This window comes from Fukomys damarensis, unplaced genomic scaffold (assembly GCF_012274545.1).
Source record: "Fukomys damarensis isolate Sample0158 unplaced genomic scaffold, DMR_v1.0_HiC HiC_scaffold_34, whole genome shotgun sequence".
Taxonomy (NCBI): domain Eukaryota; kingdom Metazoa; phylum Chordata; class Mammalia; order Rodentia; family Bathyergidae; genus Fukomys; species Fukomys damarensis.
Window position 1 is genome coordinate 3760770 of NW_022900946.1, and position 21907 is coordinate 3782676.

At 40.7% G+C, this 21907-nt stretch overlaps 1 protein-coding gene across 5 annotated transcripts in view; it reads right to left on the reverse strand.

Moving 5' to 3' along the window:
* Hs3st4 (heparan sulfate-glucosamine 3-sulfotransferase 4) overlaps window positions 1-21907 on the reverse strand; it is a 718708-nt gene that overhangs the window by 448953 nt on the left and 247848 nt on the right. For 2 of the 5 annotated variants that reach the window (XM_033758605.1, XM_033758604.1), the window contains one exon: window positions 12202-12305. In XM_033758605.1, coding sequence (XP_033614496.1) covers window positions 12202-12224 — 23 coding nt within the window. In that variant the 5' untranslated portion in view covers window positions 12225-12305. The other 3 variants (XM_033758606.1, XM_033758608.1, XM_033758602.1) reach the window with 3 other exon arrangements.

Sequence of the window (21907 nt, forward strand, 5' to 3'; positions counted from 1 at the left end):
TATCTTCAAGAGTTCTACCTAACTTATCTTCCAGCAAGTTTAGTGTTTTTGTTTTAATATTTAGATCTTTAATTCACTTGGATTTTAGCTTAGTGCATGGTGAAAGATACGGGTCTAGTTTTTTTTTTTTTAATTTTTCTGGCTTTAATTGAGTTTATTGGTACATTTTAGGGATACAGTACAGTTACATTCATTGTTGGGATCTTGTACCTCTACATGACAAGTCTTGATTCTCATTTTTTCCCCTTATCCCTGCCCTCCCTTCACCCACGGGTCTAGTTTTAATCTTTGAAAAGTTGAAATCCAGTTTTCCAACACAATTTAATTAAGAGGCTATCTTTCCTCCAGGGAGGATGGTTGGTTCCTTTGTCAAAGATGAGGTAGCTGAGTACAGATGGAGTTGTTTCTTCATCTTCTAATCTATTCCACTGGTCCTTGGGCCTGTTTCTTTGCAAGTATCATACTGTTTTTAACACAGTGGCTTTGTAGTATAGTTTCAAGTTGGGGATTGTGATACCCCCTGCCATGTCTCTGTTGCCTAGAATGGTTTTTGCTATTTTAGGTCTCTTCTGGTTCTAAATGATTTTTGTGTTGTTTTTTCTAGTTCTATGAAATATTCTGTTGGGATTTCAATAGGGATTGTGTTGAATCTGTATAGCAGTTTTGGAAGTATGACCATTTTCCATACATTGATTCTTCCTATCCAGGAACAAGAGATGTTTTTGCATTTTCTTATATCTTCTTCAATCTCTTTTTTCAGAGTGTTTTAGTTCTCAATGTAGAGAACTTTTGTTTCCTTTGTTAGATTGATTCCTCGATATTTCATTTTTTTGAATGCTATTTTGAAAGGAATTGTTTCCCTAACTTCACTCTTGGTGAATCTGTTATTTGTGTCCAAGAAGGCTATTGATTTTTGACTTGTATCCAGCTACTCCACTAAATCTGTCAGTTAAGTCTAGAAGTCTTTTGGCAGAGTTCTTTGGGTCTTCTATGTAGAGTATCATATCATCAGCAAATAATGACAGTTTCACTTCTTCCTTTCCTATCTTTATTGCTTTTGTTTCTTTCTCATGTCTAACTGCTGTGACTAATGTTTCCAGAAATACACTGAACAGAAGTGTGACAGTGGACATCCTTGTCTTGTGCCTAATTTTAGCGTAAAGGGTTTCAATTTTTGCCCTCTGATTAAAAATCACTGTGCATGTTAAAATGCCACCCAAAGGGATGTGACAGAGAAGCAATGTGATATCCTTGCAGAAAGAACTTCCGGTTGCCTTAAATTCCAGATGATAGAAGGGGTGGATGAAAAGCCTTTGTGTTAGAACCAATAATCTCCATTGTACATTGAATAGTTTTCATGTCTTGATGTCCTAGTCCCCAATGTGACTGTATTTGGTGACAGAGATTTTAAAGGGATAAATAAGGTTATAAGGGGATTCCCTAATCCAATACAACTGCTGCCCTTGGAAGAGACACCAGCAATGTGTGCTAGCAGAGAAAGGGCCCTGTGAGGACATGGCATGAAGGTGACCATCTGCAGGCCAAAGAGAGAGCCCTCAGAAGAAAACAACCCTGCTGGCACTCTAACCTTGGACTTCAGCCTCCAGAATGGTGGGAGATACACTTTTGTAGTCTGTGGCATTTTATGATGGAAACCCTGGCAAAATAATAGTTTCCAATTGTACATTTATCCTCACAAAACACAAATGTCAGCAATTATCACTGCTTTTTCTGAAACTGGGCAATTCCTGGAACATGGAACTTCCAGTGCTAACTCTCTGGGAAAGTCCCAGAGAAACGTATAAAAGTTTATCACCCTATATGACCTTCCTACACTCATTCCTTCAGAAATTACAGGGAAAAGGAGTAAGCTAAGGCTTTTGAAGAATTTCACCTTCTACTGCTTGTTGTCCAGATCACAGCACTGACGCAGACTCATGGAGGGCAGCAAAGAACATCACCACTAAAATGTGGAGCAGTTTTTGAAGGTTTTAGTTGATAAATATCTTTACAGCATTTGCCATGTACTGGGCACTATTCTAAGAGCTTCACTTACAGGAACTCACATAACCCTCAAACAACCCTATGAAGTAGGTGTCATTATTAAACACATTTTAGGGATAAGAGAACTGAGGCCTAAATAGATTAAATGGCTTGTGTGAGTTCACACAGAAAGTGGTTGAGGCAAGGGTCACCATAGTGAGCATATTTTTAATTGTTTTTGTTTTTTTTTTTTATGTCTTATAGTACTAGGAACTGAACCCAGGACCTTCACACTGAGCTTCTCCACCAGCCCTTTTTAAATTTTTTAAATTTTGAGACAGGGTCTTGCCAGATTGCTAAATTGCCCACTTTAAACTGAAACTTGTAATTCTCCTGGACTCACCCTTCCAGGGTCCTGGGATTACAGATGTGCAACAACATGGCCAGCCATGAACATGTTCTTAAATGAACGCTGACTTTGGGCCAAGAAATCTCAGCATCCCTCTGCACACTCTGATTGTGAATCAGTAACTATAGTCCATCAGTAAATCCAAGCCCCTAGTGCAACACACTTGAAAACTTTTCCTGATTTATTTTCTGTGAGTGTCTTAAGCAATAGCCTCGATACTACACGGCAATAAGGTTCCAGAAACACTGCACAGATCTATCTATCTAGACAGCCTTGCAATAATCTCACAGAGTTGTTAAGGAGCTTAATTAAGTAACTCGTGATAAGCACTTAAGAGAGTGCATAGTGCACAGTGGCACACAATAAATATTTGCTAAGAATGGGTAGAGCAAACTCCTATCAACCCCTGCTTGAGTATCTTCTATAGTTAGTCTTCACTAGCTTTGAGGTTCAGGTTTTATAATCAAGAGCTATGTAACTTTCCAATTCAACACCTGGGACAAACTTTACTAGAATAGACACAAAAAACAAAATCAGAGCACCCTCACACCATGACCAGTGTTCTGCATGAGAAGGCTCCGGGCCTCATGACCGAAGTGTTCTGTGCCTGATTTCCATCCAGCTGGTGACTGAGACACAGAACAGTCACCTCTCCTGTCTCCCACATCATAGATAATGCTGCAGAAGGCACAAGGTTATTTACAGCAAGGGTTTGGCCACTGGTCCTCTCAGAGGTAAGTGAATTTTAAAATACTTTAAATTCAGGGTAAAGCAGTGAAATGGGAAAATCTTTACACTCCAATGAGACATCATTACCAGCAAGCATATTGCACTTTCAGTATCAGACTGAGAACTAGCAGTGCATGAAAGGGAATGAGGGCATCAGCATGGGCATCAGGCAGCTCAATCGACAGGACCCTGATAGGGAGGAAGAGCCCCGGGGGCTCTATACAAAGCCTCCCCACCCACCCCAAAGGCATTAGAGGTTTTTAAATGTGGTGCTGCTTTGGGTCCTCATCTGGGAGTCTGGTGGAGGTGGGGAGAGAAGATCCTGTTTGCTCAGTCACTAGCTGTGCTGGCCTGTACTCATGCAAGGGAATAAGCAGGTAGGTGAGACAGGTCATTAGCATTCAGATTGCATAACTAAGAAGCTGATGCACTGGGTGCCCTGACACTTAAGCGGGCAACCAAGAGCAGATATCAGAAGTTCCTGATATTGGTCAGTTGCTCTTAAATAGGGATCACAAGTATGGGCAAAGGAAGGAAGAGAGAAAACAAAAAGGGAAGGAGGTAGGGAAGAAAGGAAGGTCGGACAAAGGAGAAAGTAAGGGGAATAAAGAAAAGGTAAAGGAAATCAAATAGGAAGAAAAAAGAAAAGAAAGCAGTGAGTTCTCTCATCAAGAGTGTGGTTATGGTTTAGATCTAAAATGCCCCCCCAAAAAAATGTGGTCGGGGGTAAGGCTTTGGGGAAGCGATTGGATCATGGGGTACTTTATTCATTAGTGGATTAATCAGTGATAAATTCACAGCTGAACCTGCTGTTAGGAAGTGAGGCCTGTTTGGAGGAGGTTGTCACTGGAGTTATGAAGGGTGTATTCTTGCCTCCAGCTCCTTTTTTCTCTCTCTACCTCCTGGCTGCCACAGATTGAGCATCTTTGCTCTGCCATGCCCTTCTTCCATGCCCTTTCTGCCTTTCAGTCTGCCAACCATGAACTGAATCCTCTGAAATCATGAGTCAAATAAACTTCTTAAATTGCAGGTGTTGGATATTTTGTTTCAGTGACAGGAAAGTGACTAATACAGGCACCAACCATGAGACAGGCATTTTCTCATTTTCTGCTTATTTCTGTGAGGAAAGAATCTATTGCTTCTATTTATGAACAGTGCCTTAAGTTTGTTGTGGTCATAGGGCTGATTCAGGGTCCAGAGCTCTTCCCACCTCAATGTGCCATTGGCTTTGACCCTGGTTTGCCTGAGCCAATGTTCAAGGGGCCCATTCAAGACTGAAAAGATAGGAATGCCTTCGTTCCTCTGTGTCTGCTGTTGTGATAGCCATTTTAAACAGTGTCTCATTTAATTTTTATATCATCATCCTCATTTTATAAATGAAGACAGAGGCTCAGAAAGGCCTCACTGAGGTCACACAGCTGTTCTCCAAGAAAGCAAACACTCTTACCTGAAACTATCTTAATTTAGAACCATTAACCTCCGCTCAAGTCTCAGCTGAACTATTAAGGGGGGACCAGAAGCTTCTACCTCTTTAAGCCTGTGCTAGGCTGAAGAATCCCACAAAAATATCCATGTTTTCATCTTCAGGGTCTGTAAATATGTCACTTTCAAGGTTAAAGGGACTTGGAAGAAGTGATTAGGTCTAGGATCTTAAAATGGGAATTAGTTTGGATTCCAAACTGGATTATTGCAGCAAGTCAAATATAATCACCAGTGTCTCTATAAGGCAAAGAGGGATACAGGAGGGCCAGAGGTGGGGGAAGGGGTAATACTGCTGATTGGAAAATACAAAAGAGGCTGTGAGCCAAGGGATAACATAGGTGTCCTTTAGAAACTGGAAGTGATGAGGAAACGATCCTCCTTTAGTCTCTAGAAGGCATGCAGGCCTGTTGACATCTTGACTTTAGCCAGTGAGATTCATTTTAGACTTCTGAGCTTTAGAACAGCAAGATGCTGAATTTGTGCTGTTTTAAGCCACTAAGTTTACTAAGTTGGTACAGTAGAAATAAGAAAATCACACACACACCCTCAGCTTCCTTATTTCTTAACTGGAAATTATGATCTCAGCCTTGCCTGCTCAATGTAGCTTTGATGAGAATAAAAAGTCTTTAACCCAGCCCCAAACACCACTCCCACTGTAACTCTGCATGATCTGTATGCCCAAATGAGGTTTTCCTGCCCAGGGGGTCTCACTGAGGCACCCACATCTCAGCCCATATTCTTTCAGCGCTCTCTGTTCTGCTTGCTTCGGAAAATAGCCAGCCAGTGTACTGGGCCAACAAAGAAGGTAGGCTAACAGAAGAATGCGAAGCCTGCGGGTGAAGAGTGACTGGATCCTGATGATAGCACTGGAGCCCTGGGTCCATTATGGCTGAAGCCAACTTTCCCTTAAATGCTTTAGTCAGGCAAGCCAGGAAATTTCATTCCTGTTTACGGTGGTCTGAGTTGAGTTACTGCCACATATAACCCAAAGCATTTGCTGCATCCTCCTGTGGATCAGACTCTGTACCACAAGTCCTTGTTGTAAAAAACTTTATATAGTAAGATCACTACTTTCTGGAACCCTTCTCCACTGCTGGCGGGAGTGCAGACTGGTGCAACCACTGTGGAAATCAGTACAGAGTCCTCAAAGAACTAGGATTAGAGGTCCCATTTGACCCAGCTATTTCCCTACTGGGGATCTTCCCAAAAGAATTAAAAGAATCATACCACAGTGATATATGCTCACCCACGTTTATTGAGGCACAGTCTGTAATAGCTATAGCTTAGAAACAGCCCAAATGCCCATCAACTGGTGACTGGATAAAGAAGATGTGGATATATATAGATATATATATCTATATATAGATGTACATTGAGTCCATACTCTTAAGTGAAAGAAATAGGACACACTTGTGTAAATACCAAATTGTTTCTCTGGTGTGAAAAACTGAAAGTGTATGAGGTCAAAAATGTATAATGTAATGTGAAATAGGAAGAAAAGGTCCAAAGGAGAAGGGGAAGTGTGGGCGGGGGATAAAGAAGGGAAGTAAAAAACATGGGAAAAGAAAAAATTAATGGAAACAAAGTTTTTGTAAGTAGAGAGGGGTAGAGAGGTTGAGGGAAAGGAAGATGAAAGGGGAAAAAACAAGAATCAAGATATATCATGTACACGTACAGGTACAAATTCTCAATGATCAATGTGATCATAATGTATACCTAAAATCAACCAATAAAGTTAATGGGAAAAAAAAGAGTACTTCTTTCAATAGATGAAAAAACTGAAACATAAATTAGTCAGGCAACTTGCCCAAAGAACAACAGCTCATAAGTCATAGTGAAATTCAACCCAAGTTTGTATCCAAAGTCCTTGCTCTTTCCAGTACCAATTTCTAACTTTCATTGAACTTGAACACAACTTAGGGGGCAATAAAGTCAAACTGAAAATGTTATTTCTCTTAGGTCTTTACTCTTGCACTAAAACTAATAGATCACAGTTGTTGTTAAGTCCTATGATGGAACCTCTTAAAATCTCTGCTGAAAATCTTATTAAGTTTCTGTTCAGAATGTAATGCTTGGTAGTAAAAAGATATAAGCTCTTTGTAAAGCAGTTTATATCAGAAAACATGTTGTAAAAGCTGTCAGCTGTCAGGTAGCTGCCCAAGGAGCCATTTTTAGTTAAATTCAAATAACACCTAAAACAGTTTAACAGCTGGCAGTTTCTTTTAGGAAGGATTTTCTTGTTTGTTTGTTTTTTGTTTGTTTATTTGTTACTACACAGAAGACACTGAAAGTTGCATCTAGAGTGCAGAAAACTGTCAACATATAATCCACAGCCTCCTTCTCCTGCCTACATTCCTCTACATGTAAATGTTCCTCTACCCATCTAGCATTTCCAGGTTCTGTTAAACTGGGCTGCTGGTAGGTGAGAAGGGCTCTCTGTTCTATTTATTGACCTAATCTAGATATCAAAAATCCAGATGCCTACAGGAGTATGTAAACAAGTAAGCAACCAAGGTGGTAACACTTTTTGAAAGACCCATGCTTACCTTTTTTTAAAAAAGGACAGATTATTATTAACAAGGAAGATTATTATTTGCACCTAAAAAAACAGGAGGTCTTAAAACATATAGTGTCTTTTCTCTACTTTTCATTTTCTCATATAGAAGAAGATAGGAAAATGCCCATAAAGGACAACAAACCGTGGCAACGGGGCACAGAGTAGAATGGGGATGACGAGGCCGAGAGGCGTGCTACTGAGCAGCCCAGAGGCAAGGATGCCCTCGCGGAAGCCTGCCAGGTTATGTGGTGTGGATGTGAGACATGGGTAAATCTGAAAACCTAACCTACAGGACAGGTGGGACAGGAGAGCTGGGGTGGAGGCTCAGGGAAGCAGGAGCCAATTCTATCTTGTTCATTTGCACAGTGCACAGGGCAGTGTCTAACAGCCTAGACGGTCAGTAAACATTTTATGAATGAGTCAATCAGTCAATTGAGAAAGAAACAATTGCTGGATCAGAATTCGGGCAAGAAATTGATCCTGGCTAAGAGTGCTCTGCAGTCTTCCACAGAGCTAAACTATGCAATTTAATGGGGTTTGTAAGGAGAGAGTGAAGAGACAACAAAAAAGGAGGAAAGGAAAGATCCTCCTGAGGAATGACATTTCAAAGTACTTGTAGGACTTTTAGAAGAAGAAAAAGAGGAGTCAGTGAGGTGAATACACTGACTGACAACCCTAGACATCTTATCAAAAAGTGAGTCTCCTATTTGGGGGCTTAGAACCATGACATCAGCCTTCAGGGAAGGCACAGCTTGGAATCCTAGAAGGAGAGGGCTTGCTGGCTCCTAGACAAGAAAAGAGTTGCAGAAAAAGCATCAGAGCCAAAAACCTCCCCAGCTTGTTAGATCCTGCTTGAGGCAAAGGAAAGCAGCCTCCAAACCCAGCAGGTTCCTGGGAACTGTCAAAAGGAAGAATTGCCCTGCCTGAGACAGGGGGATAGCTACATCCCAACGGGGCAAGAAACCCAGCCAGGGGCTGTCCGGCACCTTCTCAGTGGTGAGACAATCTGGTCTACCACTGGGCATTGATCTGCATTGTCTCACTTCACCCCTCCAAGCAATTCCAGAGGTTCACCTCTTCCCCTGGGGTCTCAGCCGCTTGCAGCCAGATGAAAGAATTTCGCACTCAGCAACTGTGATGCTTACTAGTCTTTTGCATTCTTTGATTAATGACTCTGTTCTTCATTTAGTCATCTCCTTCCAATCTTTTCTGGGAGATCCCCAAGTTCTTGCCATTTGTGTAGAGAGGACATTGTACTGATGTATGTGGAAAATTACTGACGTGGCCGGCCTTGAGGTCAATCTCCAAAGGACAATAGTGTTATTTATTTTTAATTTTTATTGATGCTTTCATTGTTCTTTGGAAAGGACCTTGGCTGTTCTGCTGGAAGAGAGGGAGAGAGATATACACTATTGCACTTCTGAGCTTCCCTTGACCTTGGTATCTCCCATAGTGCCTTGGACCAGGCCACCAGGAGGACCTCATTCACATTCAGTCATGTAAATGCAATCAGAGAGCTTCATTCACAGACAATTCTCAGTGTGGGTAAAGGGAACACCAAATCTTCAAGGGGAAACTACTCACAGCTCTGTACTTTACCTCTTGGACCTAAGGTGCCATTCAGCCCTCCCCTGACATGCGAAGTAATTGCTGACATCCTTCCTGTTTCTTTATTCGGTCCCTCACCAAGATGTTTGGTATTACTTCACAAATCTCTTTCAGATCTACCTTCAACCCTAAATTCTTCTGTCACTGCCTTCATTTAGTATTTGTCACCTTGGGCTACAAAGTATTGCAATAACTGTCTCTCATCTTGTTCTAGCCAGGAAGGATTAATTCTAATAAATATCTCCTGTACTCCTGCTAATCGGCTTTTACAGAATGTTCCAGTCTCATTTTGTTTCTTCTCCATTCTAACCTGTGTCCCGGCTACTCTGAGCTTCTCAACGCTCATAGAATGAATGCCTCGGGCTCTGGGAAGCTCCTATACCTCTGCTTCACTTTTCCCAGAATCCTGCTCTCCTGGGACAAAGTATCTTCTATAGCCGCTTGCCTGTGCTTCCTAGGCCTCTCAAACTCGGTCCCACTCACCCTGCCCTGTGCCAGCTCTCTCCTTAGAAGTGAATCAAGGGACCTGCAAGGGGGCCACAAGAGAGAACACAATCCTCTAAGACACAGTTCTATCTCTGCTGAGTATTGTGTGAAATGTCCCCAGTACAGAGAACAAATAGCACAGCACCTGTTTACTACATGGTTCAGTGGAAAAGGACAGGGTGGGCAAGGTGCAGGTGTCACAGCAAGATGGGATGCAGGAAGCGGCACAGAACTCCTATCTGGTTCTGGATCCTCCTTGCTCACTTATTGAGAAGCTCAACAAGACCCACATAGTACCCGGCACTATTCTCACCCAGGACCCCAGGAAATAAAACCAGCTCTCTGCAGGGCCAGGACAGCCTGCTGGGTTCTGTCAGCCTTACCAGCCTGGTGATTCCTTCCTAAAAACTGCATCGTGGGATAGACACAGAAATACAGTTAGATAGGAGGAATAATTTCTATTGTTCCATAGCATAGCGGGAAACTATAATTCACAGTAATTTATTGAAATTGAAATACACAATAAATTATTGTGAATTACACAAAGAAATTATGTTTGAGGTAATGGAAATGGTAATTATCCCAATTTCATTATTATAACTTGTATACATGTATTGAAATATGCTGCACCCTATAAAATGTGCAATTATTATGTATCCATTTTAAAAATTTCAAAAACCACTGTACTGTGGGATGTAGACATTTTTCTAAAAGGAACGTAGCAGCCACCAGGAGAAATGAAGCTCAGAATTAGGTGCATACAACCACACAACTCAATTTTTACTATTAGAAAAAATAATATAATCATAGTCTAACCAGCAAACAATACAGAGGACTATAGTGTGAGAAGTATGTCCACCTCTCAACCCCTGTGCCCCAGAGCGTGTCTCTCTGTCCCTACCCTGACCCTGTCATCTACCTCCTAAAAAATTCCACCTAATGCAAAAATAAGTCAATATCTGCATATTTTAAAATTAATGGAAGCAGGTCCAGGGATTTAGCTCAGTGGTTCTGCCTCCTGCCTCACAAGTACAAGGTCCCAAATTTGATCCCTGGTACCAAATAAACAAATAAATAAAAATAAAATTAATGGAAGCCCAGAGAAAACATTAATCCATGCTTTGCCATTTTTACTAGGTCTAGAGATCATTCCATATGAGCCCATAGACATCCTAGCCCCTCACATCTGTACAGTGCCAACTGTATAAATGGGACATGACGAATTTAACTTCCCTACTAGGAAGCCTTCATTCTGTGGTCAGTCCTTCATTATAATAAACTTGCTGCCAAGAACAGGCCATGCACATGAGTGGTATAGATGCCAGTATATGTGACATAAATTCAAAGAGAAAACTACAACTTCAAAACTATGAAAGTACAAGCCATATTTAAAATGAAGGTCTTCCCCCCTTCCAAATACTAACAACCAGGGCCAGTCTTGCTCAGTTTGTGAGCAGGCTTATTTGGAGCAGAGTGGCCAGAGGTAAATGAAGGTTCTTCTGTGGTGCTGGACCCCTTGAGTTGTAGACAGGGCAGACTCCAGACAGGGACTGGCACAACTTGGCCTACACTGCAGGCACTAAAATCCAGGGCAGCAGTAAAACCCAGGCAGGATGTTTTGGTATTTCCAGATTTATCATCTATACATAAACACTTAGCAGGGGCTTTCACAGTTGGGTCTATTGTTTAACGAGGTAAATGAGTAAGCCAAACCTCCACTCAAAAACCAAAAATCAGATAAGAAGATAAAAATCAAACTATGATTGGGCCAGGGATTTAGTTCAGTGGTTCCACCACCTGCTTAGCAAGTACAAGGACCCGAGTTCAATCCCCAGTACCAAAAAAAAAAAAAAAAAAAAAAAAAAATCGAACTATGATTAACAGTTTCCAAAGCATTTAGACACCTAGCAGCACACAGCAGCATCTTTCTAGTCTGCGCCCAAGTCATAATGGTCATTAGCTGCATCCGAAGAGTCAGTGAAAAAGACTGTTTGCAATTTGAGACCTAGGTATACCCAAATGGGAATAAAGTTGTAAATTCTGAATCACAAATATACCTACAGAGCACCTCCTATATACACAAAGTTTATGCTACTGAACTGGAGAACTCATGGCCTGCCCAAAGAGGACAGCCACCACTCAGTTCAGCCTCACTTCCAGATGGCCAAGCAGGCCCAGTACCATAAGATTTTACACAGCTTCAAGACAAATAATTTTAAGGGAAAGCCTTCTGAGGTTGAAGAATTCAAAAATAACATTTTAGAAGGTTAATTCTATACATGATTTTTTTAAATGTATATTAGTCAGATTCGCTCCATGAGCCCTAGCTCTCTGCTCTATGTTTATCCAGACTGTTGACATTCTCTTTCCTCTTTTTCTCCAGGAAGGTTCACCCCCAATTCCCTGTTACCTCAAATAATAGAAATAGTACTACAAATACTATTCCAAATTAGAATTAAAACAGAAGTTGGAAAGCAGATACACTTTTGCTGAAAAGAATGTGCCAAAGGTCAATGCATGCCCATGCTCCGAGGGAATGAAACACACATTTTAGACACTTGAGGACCTCACAAGACAAAATAACTATGAGCTGAACTGTACATGACCAACTGTAAAAAGGAATGGCTTGGGCCACACTATCGATGAAGGGTCAGGTCACCTTAAGAAAGCAACATTATTTCATTATCAACAACACCAGGTCATGATCAGAGCCTTCTTGACCATTTTTCATGTTCCAGATGGCTTTCTTACCTAGATCCTTGGAAATGACTCATGTGCTCCTTCCTAACGTACTTCAGAGAAAGAGCAGGAAATCTGGGGGCCCCTGACACCCATTCTTGCCATTCCCCCTTTGAGTGGGATGTGCAGATTTGCTTCTCCTTGGAACAGCCTCTTGTCCATATGGCATGTTCCTGGAGGAACTGTGCCTGCATCGCAGAGAACTCACCCGGGCAGGGCTGACACTGGCATATGGCCTTCCCCGTCAGAACAAGAACGGAGGGAGACGGATCCTCAGGTCACCCGTTAGCAGCATCTCAAACGCAGTAACGACTGTTTGTGCAAGAAAAAAAGACGGATTTAGACGCAACTGACCCTGGTTCCTACTTATGATGTTGAAGTGTGAAAGACTATGAGGAAGACTTAAAGCTTTCCGTGTTTGTTACGGAAGCCTTGGTGGGAAATCCTAAGCACCTCTCTATATACTCCACTCCACTGGCTACCTAGCATCCATTCCATACCCTTTGGGTGCCATCTCTCTGATTTTCTTTTGAAAAATTGTCAATTCTTTTTGACATTGGGTCTTTGGAACTATTTTTTCCAGGTGCTCTGTCTTACCCTCATCAAAGATTTAAATTATTTCATCGTTCCTTCATTGAGTCACTCCATAAATCTTCTTTGAGCACCTGCTTTGTATGAGACACTGATTTTTGCATTGAAAACATAGAGTTATAATTAACAATCAATGTCTTCGCATTTTGGGTTTTTTTGTTTTGTTTTGTTGTACTGGGAATCAAACTCAGGACCTTGTACTTGCCAGGCAGGTGCAGCACCACTGAGCTAAATCTCTGGCGCTGTCTTACCATTTTCACTTTATAGCACTTATGTGTTAAGGTATAATCCAGCTTTCCTTGACCCTAGCTCTGCTAAGAGGTCACTCCCTTTCCTGGAATTAGGATCTTATACAGAATGATGCAACAGCTAGAAATGGTTAGTCTCATCTATTCAAGTTTGATACCCTTATGAAATTTGGGGGAGTCCCATATTCTTAGACCCCCAAAGTTTCTTGCACTTCTATCCATAGGAACGTTGAGATGCTTCTTCCCATCAGTGCCCCGTTTCTGCATCAATTCCATGAGTAAACAGACTTTCAAAAAACAACTTTTATGTTTGTTTGCCGATTCTATTTTATTGCCTGGATGCCAAGACCCCCCACTGATGAGGGAGTTGTTTCCTAGTCTGTTTAACCCAGCACCTACTTCATTTGGTTACTTCATCAAACCTAAAATGTTTTTTATCCAAGTTTTATAAGAAGAACTAGTTGAAAATAACCAAACCTGTGTTGGAATACATTTCATGCATCACTCTACAATGATCTCTACAGCGCAACTTTAATGACAACTGTTGATATCATTTTACTAGTAATGACACAGTTTGCAGACCTTCATTCTTGCCTGGCTTGGTGTCTTCCACATCCTAACTAACCTACTTCACTACACCTCAGTGATGGGTACTGCTCCCCGGAACATGCTCATGCATTCTACTTAGCAACTGCTTTGTATCTGAGGAAATATCCTAATGGCTTGTCTTTCAGGCCATCTGTGTGTTGGAGCTTTAAATCAGTTCTCTAGGCAATATGAGATTCACCACAAATGCAACCTGTGTCTTTCTAAACTGAATTCCTGCAAGACAGCAGATAGTATTAGTTGTCTGGATTACTTTCAGAGTCCAGGCAGATATGCAAACAAGTAAAGTTATCGAGCTGTAAGGTATTAGGGTCCTACACACTGGAGAGCATGTGCCCTGCTCACAGCACCTGCTACCACTCAGCCACTACCAAGAAATGTGGTCGCAGGATTGCCAATCTTCCCATTTTTTTTAAAGAGAAGTTTTGAAATCTGAATATGAAAGTCCAATCTTCCAGTTTTTAGATGTCGGCAATAGACTAAAAGAAATCAGTACTCTGAGGACCAAAGAATGCGTGCTTGTGGACAGGTTTTAGACAACAGAACATCAGTTTCCAGGTCTGGATCTCCTTCACCTATTCTGATTCATGTGTCACTCCGCATCAGCCTTCTGGTTTCAGGACGCTTTGAGTCTCACATGTGGTTCAATCTTATTCTGCTGCTTTTTTTGGAATTGATAACTTTCTCCTATGCTGCTTGCTTATTAGTATTGCTCTGAGAATTTCCCCAGGCTCTGTTCCTCATGGTCTTTCAGGATCTAACCCCTGCTAGCACATTTTCCATGACCACCCATCAGCGGGCCCCACAATAAGAAGCCATCTAATGTAGCATGGATTTTTATTTAAAACTATCCAGGCATGGTAGCACTCTGGGAGGCTGAGGCAGGACTGCAAACTCTTAGCAATTTTGTAAGACTCCATCTCAAAATAAAACATACAAAAAAGGGTTGGAAAAACTCAGCGTGAAGGTCTGGTTTTAATCCCCAGTACCACTGAACAAACAAATCAGTCCAGTGCCCAACTTGGTCATTTAGCTTGTATGAACCATTATTTTCTCATTATTGAACAAACCCTTGTTTGGGGAATTAAATATGATTATGTTGATCAGTATATTTTACCTTTCACATAGTAAGTAACAGAGTCATAATGACAGTTCCCCTGCTTTCTTTCCATTATATATGTCCACTTGTCCTGAGAATGCCTTTTTGGGATACAGAATATCTCTGTTTTACATAAGTTCCTCCAAAATTAAAAGATCATCTTCATGCCCCCCACTATGTCTTCTCTTTGCCTAGTAAACCAGGCATTTCAAATGGAACCCATGTGGACACTGAATCCTCCAGGGATTCAGATGTGTTTGTGGTCACGACAGAATCTCCTGGAAGTGTGTCTGAGGGGCTGGAGATCCTCCTGGGAAAGGAGGAGATCATCTTGGGAATATGGTATCAAGGGGAAAGGGTTTCATTCCATTACAATGTTTCAGTCTAGAAGTGAGAGGTGGGAGAAGGAAAAGTTTTGTTCCCAGCAGAGGCTGTGAGATTTGTTCACCAGCACAGCTTCTACAGATGCATAGTCCAAGTCTCCAAGGAGGAGGTGGTGCATCAAGAAATGGGTAAAAGAAAAGCAAAAAGAAAAGGGATGCTTTGGCTTTGTCAAGCATTAGGACACTGCGCAGAATGGCTTAGATGCCATGGACACAAACTGTACTTACCACGAGGGTAAGACAGGCTCCTTCCCACTGACACAGCCTTGTGCCTCACCACCACCATCTCCAGCAGACAGGCCTTCTCAGGATTAAAGGGGTATTGGCTCTGTAATGCTCTACACATGAGACCTGCAATAATTGTTATTATTTGGTGTGATGGTGTGTAGCGGAGAGCGTCTGTGACTTGACAATCAAGTAATGAGCTATTGATGAGGGAAATGAACCAGCTGACAGCTGAGGCTGGAGACCATTAACATCTGAGCCTTTTCCTGCTGACTGTTATCACCCGGGACTCTTTAATAATAGCTCATAATTATAATCACATTTATTGAGATGTTACTCTGTTCTGAGTGCCTTATACAGATTATTACATGTGAGCTGCACAATGACACTATCAGAAAAGTAATATTACTATTCTTATTTACAGATAAGAAACAAAATAAAAACAATATACACCCATCAAGTGTTGGGGTAAAGAAGGCTCAGGATATATCCACCACTAGAGATAACTACTACACTAGAGATAAAAACACAAATGGAGGAAAGTCAGAGTACAGTGATCTCATGGACTCTGATGGTCTGCAGGGAAGAATTACTTGAGCTGGGCTGAGCTGGAATGGAGCACGACAAGGATTCCTCAGAGAGGAAGGCTGTTTTTGTATGGGGTCCACAGTTGAAGGTAAAAAGGAGTGTCAGTTCCTCCTGGAGTTTGGTGAGTCTGGCTGTCACCTGGAGTCTCGTTAAAAATGCAGATTCTGAGGCCCAAGATTCTGCATCAGGGATGCTGATGCTGCTGGTCCTAGGACCACACCCTGAGTAGCAAGGAGCTAGGCAAGCAGAGAACAATGAGCTTTCCGGTACAGAAGTGACACTGTCAGGGAGTAGTAGCTCGGCTCTGGCCTCAGTTTCTCCAATCGCTGAGGTAACTCAGACCTGCTGAGTCAAGGCACTACTGAGCTAGTGAGAAGGACACCAGAGGGAAGACGAGCAGCCACCACCTGTGCTCTTCATTCTCTGTATGAATTTAAGATGAATTTAGCCATCACACAACTAAAACATTGCAAAGGAGAATTTTTTTTAATTCTTGCTGAGATAATTCTAAATGAATGCAAAAGGAAGAAGACCTTAAGGTGCCACTGTATTTTTTCCATAAAAACTGCATTTTTTACTCCCTACTTTCTAATATGTATCCTTTTCAGTTCTGTTCTTGTTTCCACTTCCCAATTTCTGAATGTTAGTTTTACAATGTTCAATTTATAATATTTGCATTTTGCTCTATAATGATGTCTTCTGAGCTTCATCATTAAGTTGATTCTAAAAATTGAAAACCAATAGTGATTTCATCATAATGACTGTGTAACTTCAGTTCGCTACACAGCCGTTGCTCTCTGTGACGAGATGTTCTTTCTTATATGACTTTTTGTCTGGAGTTCAGTTTTTTGTGACTAATTGCTTCAGGCATAATTTTATTTGGTTTAATTTGTCCTACAAATTTAGCATTTTATCAAATCCTCTCATTTTGCTACAGTCCCTTCTGGGCCTCACATATCTGATAATGTCTTTATTCTGCCACCTTATTTATTGCTACTTTAGCTGTGTATATAATCTTAAATTGGTGTGATTTCTTCTTCAGAAAGTCAAAGGCTTCTAATATCTAGAATTGTGGATAGTCTGATGCTGACTTTTTGCTATCATTTTGGATTTTTCTTATTTATTGTTATTAAGTTTATTGGTACATTTTAGGTATTTAGTACAGTTACATTCATCATTGGGATCTTGAACATTTACATGACTTATCTTGGTTCTTAATTTTTCCCCATTTCCAGCCCTCCCTTCACCCCCTCCACCCTTCCCTGTTTACAAAGACATTGTTTCCAAGTTTTTCCTTTTCACATATTTTTTCTTTTCCCTTTTTCCCTTTCCCCGACCTCTTCCTTTTGCCGAATACCTTTAGACCTTTTCTTCCTATTAAAAAGAATCAATTATACATTTTGACCCTTATTCACACTTTTAGTTTATCACACCAGAGAAACTATTTGGTATTTACACATGTGACTTATTCATTTCACTTGAGTATGGCCTCAGTGTGCATCCACTTAGCTATAAATATCTCTAGTTTCTTGTTTTTTATGGCTGAGTAGTACTCCATTTTATTTTTTAAAATTTTCTTTATCCAGTCTCCATCGATAGGCAATTGGGCTGTTTTTTATCTTTTGGATTTTTTTTCTATTTCTGGTATTCTGACACTTTGTGGTAATGTTCTGAGTGAGTATTGGGAGTGTTTGTCTTTTAACTCATTGTGCTGGGCACAAAATATACATTTCCAAGTTGAATATGAAGTCCTTCTGTTCAGGAAAATGTCTCCACTATTACTTTAATATTTCCTCCTGTTGTGTGTCCTCTGGTCAGATGTTGATTGTCCTCTAGTGATCATTTGAGTTTATTTCTCTTATCTTCTCTCTATGTTTTCTGCTTCTGAGAGATTTCTTAGGTTTAATCTTCCAACTTTTCTATTAAATTATTTTCTATTCTAACAAGTATATCTTTTTATCTAGGAGGAAGTTATTGCTATGTTGCTATTCCATTTTCACTGTAACCTACCTTTGTTTTAATACTGTGACATCTTCTCAAACCTCACTGAGAATGCACATTAGAATTTATTTTTACTTCTCTCCTGTGCCTACCATGATGGTCATCTCCAGAATTCTATTTGTTGTCTTTTTATTTTGATGTCTCTCTTCCATATTGAAGGTCCTCATATGAAGGATCTTGCGCTCAGGAACAAAGAAATTCAGTCAGGTGAGGATCCTTGGTAGAACTTGCTGATTTTGCAAATTTGCTATAGATAAAACCAGTATGAGGAATCTAATAACCCCTGATATTCTCTGATTATTGTGTCTACCAAAACCTAATCATTAATGTGTGATTTACTGGCAGGTGAGGCCACTGGGAAGTGGTTATGTCACAAGAGAGGAGGCTTTATAAATGGGACTAGTGCCCTTATAAAAGAGGCCCCAGAGAGTTCTCTCCTACCTTTCACTACATGGGGATAAAGCAAGAAGGTGCCAGCTAAGACCCAGGAAGGAGGCCCTTATGAGATACCAAATCTGCTAGTGTTTTTATCTTGAATTTCCTGGCCTCCAGAATGATACGAAATAAATCCCCATCGATTATAAATGCCCTGTTTATGGTATTTGGTAATAGTAGCCTGAATGGACTATGGCAGCCCCTAAATAACAAAATGTAAGGGTAGTCCTTTGGAGACTGCCAGTTTCTCTAGAGTACTCCATTTTCCAAAGCCTTAGAACAGAAGCCTGACTTACAGGCATTATGGTCTCCAAAGTAGTGTGGATTTGATTGTTTTACATAGACTTTGACCAACCACCTGATTTTTGGCTCCATATGACAATCCTTATCCTCTCTTGTATCTGGTATCTATTACACTGTGAGGCCCTTCAGCGCATAAAAGAGCACACTGGCTCCTTCTGCATTTGAACCTCCTTCCGCTCATACCTGGGCTATGGCTAGCTTAACACTGCCTAATCAGTTTTTTTATTCTCTCATGTATGGGGATTGAACTCAGAGCTTCACACATGCTGTACAAGTGCTCTAGCTCTGAGCTACCATGAATACTTGGTGCCAATGAAATGGTAAACCACAGGCAAAGATAGTACTTAAGTATAAGATAAGTGCCAACTAGGATGTTTTTGGCTTTAAGTAACCCCAATAGTTGACTCAATTCTCCTTCAGAAGCTTGGTATCTCATTTATCACAAAGTTGGGGAGGCAGGACTCATGTTAGATAAAGCCACAACTGTCTAGCTTTCTCTGAGATTCTGTAGACTCTGCTTTTCTTTGTGGGTTAAATCATATTAGCTTCCACTGTGGTCACAAACAGCTTCCTGTAAGGCCATGAGAGGCAACTGGTTTATCCTTTTTATATCTTGTAAAAAGGAAAAAATATTTCCTCAACCACAAAAAATTTTCATGCACCTAGCTCAAATCTTTAACAGCCACTGAGGAATACAAGTGTATTATATTAATTGACTTTCCATCACTGTGACAAAACATCTGAGATAATCTAATTTTAAAAAGGAAAGGTTTATTTTGGCTCACAGTTTTTTGGGTCTCAGTCCATGGTTGATTGGCTCTGTGGTGAGGCAGAACATCAGAATCTCACAGAAGAGATAGCTCCTTATCTCGTGGTAGCATGGAAGGAAAAGACAGAAAGAGGAGGGTCCAGGGTCCCAACATCCTCTTCAAGGCCATGCCCACATATAGCTGGAATACTTCCAACTGTGGCCCATCCCTTAAAAGTTCTACCATCTCCTGGTGACCCTTGGACTGTGGAACAAGCCTGTGACACATAGACCTTTGGGGGACACTTGGCCAAACCATAGCAGCAAGTTTACTTAAATCTGAGTTTCTGAACAATTACTTGCAAAGAAAATAAGATTGTCATGATTTTCATAAAGAAATGAGAATCTACTCTTAGAACATGGAATGAAAGAAAAGGTGGGAGTATCTGAAAGAAAAAGATGGGGTTTTGGAAGAAGAAAAGTGGGAAGTAAGATGCAGGATAGGTAAGCAGCAGTGTCCTATCAAGACCCAGGACCTGGTTATGTTTGAAGCATTATTAACAAAAGTAATGTATCATTGAAGTCCACATACAGAACTGGCTGGCCCTGGCACTTTTACAAAGCACTTTACCTCACCACACTATACTATTTTTCCACATTGGGCCTCCCCATCGATCTGCCTCTCCACCTCCCTGCAGAGAGCAGGCTCAGTTTAATGTGTCCTCTGAGATGAAAGTCGCCTGAGGGATCTTAAGTGTCAGTCCTGAGAAAAGTGTGCCCAGCAAAGATTTCAAGTTGGCTTTGTGGGAGGCAAAGCTGTCATGCTGTCCCAGTGCCAGTGATGTTTGAAAAGGAATTACCTTCATTGTCATCCCCCAACACTTCCATTCCTTTCTGATGCCAAACTTCAATTTATAGTCCATGCTCATTTTTTGATTATGCTGCTATCTGCATCCACCTCCCACATGAACACTGTGTGCTCAGGTCGTCCATCTTCTGGTGTATTACAGAAGTGTCAACAATGGTGCTAGGTTCAGCCTAGCACCATTAAAGTTCAATTATAATAGAAATGTGCACAGGGAGCTAGTTTATCTTACCTAGGCCCCAGATTAATTTCTCAGACTTTGAAAGTCAATGTTTTAGTAGTAAAAATCACAGAAATTATGTAATTCAAAAAACTGAGCAGATCAAATTCAGACAACTTTGCCTTCTCTCATGTGCTCATCCTGCAGTCATTTCTGAATGTCCACCACAGTGAAGCAGCTAGAGCAGGACCTTGGTAAGACCTAGATGTTCTCCACCCATAGCTGGGGTCTTAAACTAGCTTCCTAGGACACATACTCTGAGATGGAAGTTTGTGAGATTATTGGGAGTACTTTCAGCATAAACACCTACAAAGTAGAAAGGGAAGCAAGACTGATAAGAAAAAGTAGAGCAGAGGTGCAGTTGAAGGAAAAGCCTGAGACCATCTCACAAAGAGCTCTGGATCCAGGAGGGTTCCTTCATCATTGTTCTGAACTGGAACAAGAGATGCAAGCCTACATACCCTGACCTGACCAGTCACTGAAATGCAGCTACTCCTGAGGCAGGGCCATAACTGTGAGCAAGGCACCTCCCCTCAGCTGAAGAAAGTTCCTAGACAGGGATTCAACTGTGAGCAGTCAGCAGTCGACACAATCCAAAGCTGGGGGGTTGCACACAGAAAAGGAGAAGGGAAAATTATTTTTGCTGAAGATTAACCTACAGAACAATGTGCTAAAATACACAGTGGGATAAACTGTGAAGTAAGAAGTCCAATACAATAAAAAATTGTGTGGGCATTAATAAAAAATAACTGGATGATCTAAAGTTAACAGAAAAATAACTATGTTTCATGTTCTTGGAAGAAATAAAGAAAAAGGAAATATTACCTTTTTAAAGTACAAGAAGTTATGCAGGAAGACATCAATTGTAATAAAATCTGTATTTAAGATGTCATTTAGAAATATGGAAATAAAAATTATGGTCATCAAAATTTTAAAAACTAATAGATGATACAAATGCCAAACTGGATATTGTCAGCAAGAGTTGGTAAATTGGAGTATGCTATGAGAATTCAACCAAAGTGCAATATACAAATTCAAACCAACATTTTTTCAATAAGTAGTAATTAAGAGACATAGGGAATATATTGATAAACTAAAATATGTCCAATGGGAGGGGGTGTTGTTGTTGTTGTCGTCATTGCTGTCAAACCCAGGGTCTTTGTTCTGAGCTACATCTCTAATCCTTTTCCATGTTTTTTATTTAATTTGAGACACAGGCCCTCTAGATCACTCAGTTGTCCAGGCTGCGTTTGAACTTGCAATCCTCCTGCTTCAGCCAAGCAGAGTGCTGGAATTACAGCAATGCTCCACATGCTTGACTCCAGTAGGAGATTTATAAAGAATAAAATGAACAGCAAAGTAGAAATGCTTTAAAAGAAAATGATACTGAATTTTCAAGATTTGTTGGCAGATGCATCAAATCCAGATATAAATGTAAACAAATCCACATACATACACAGTTTGTAGAAATTTCAATATATTAAGAAAAAAATAGATAATATTGAAAGTGACCAGAATGACAATGAAAGGGACCCACTAAGTAATGCTTCTCTCATGGACAACAGGCTTCTCCTTTATCACAACTGAAACTAGCAGGCAATG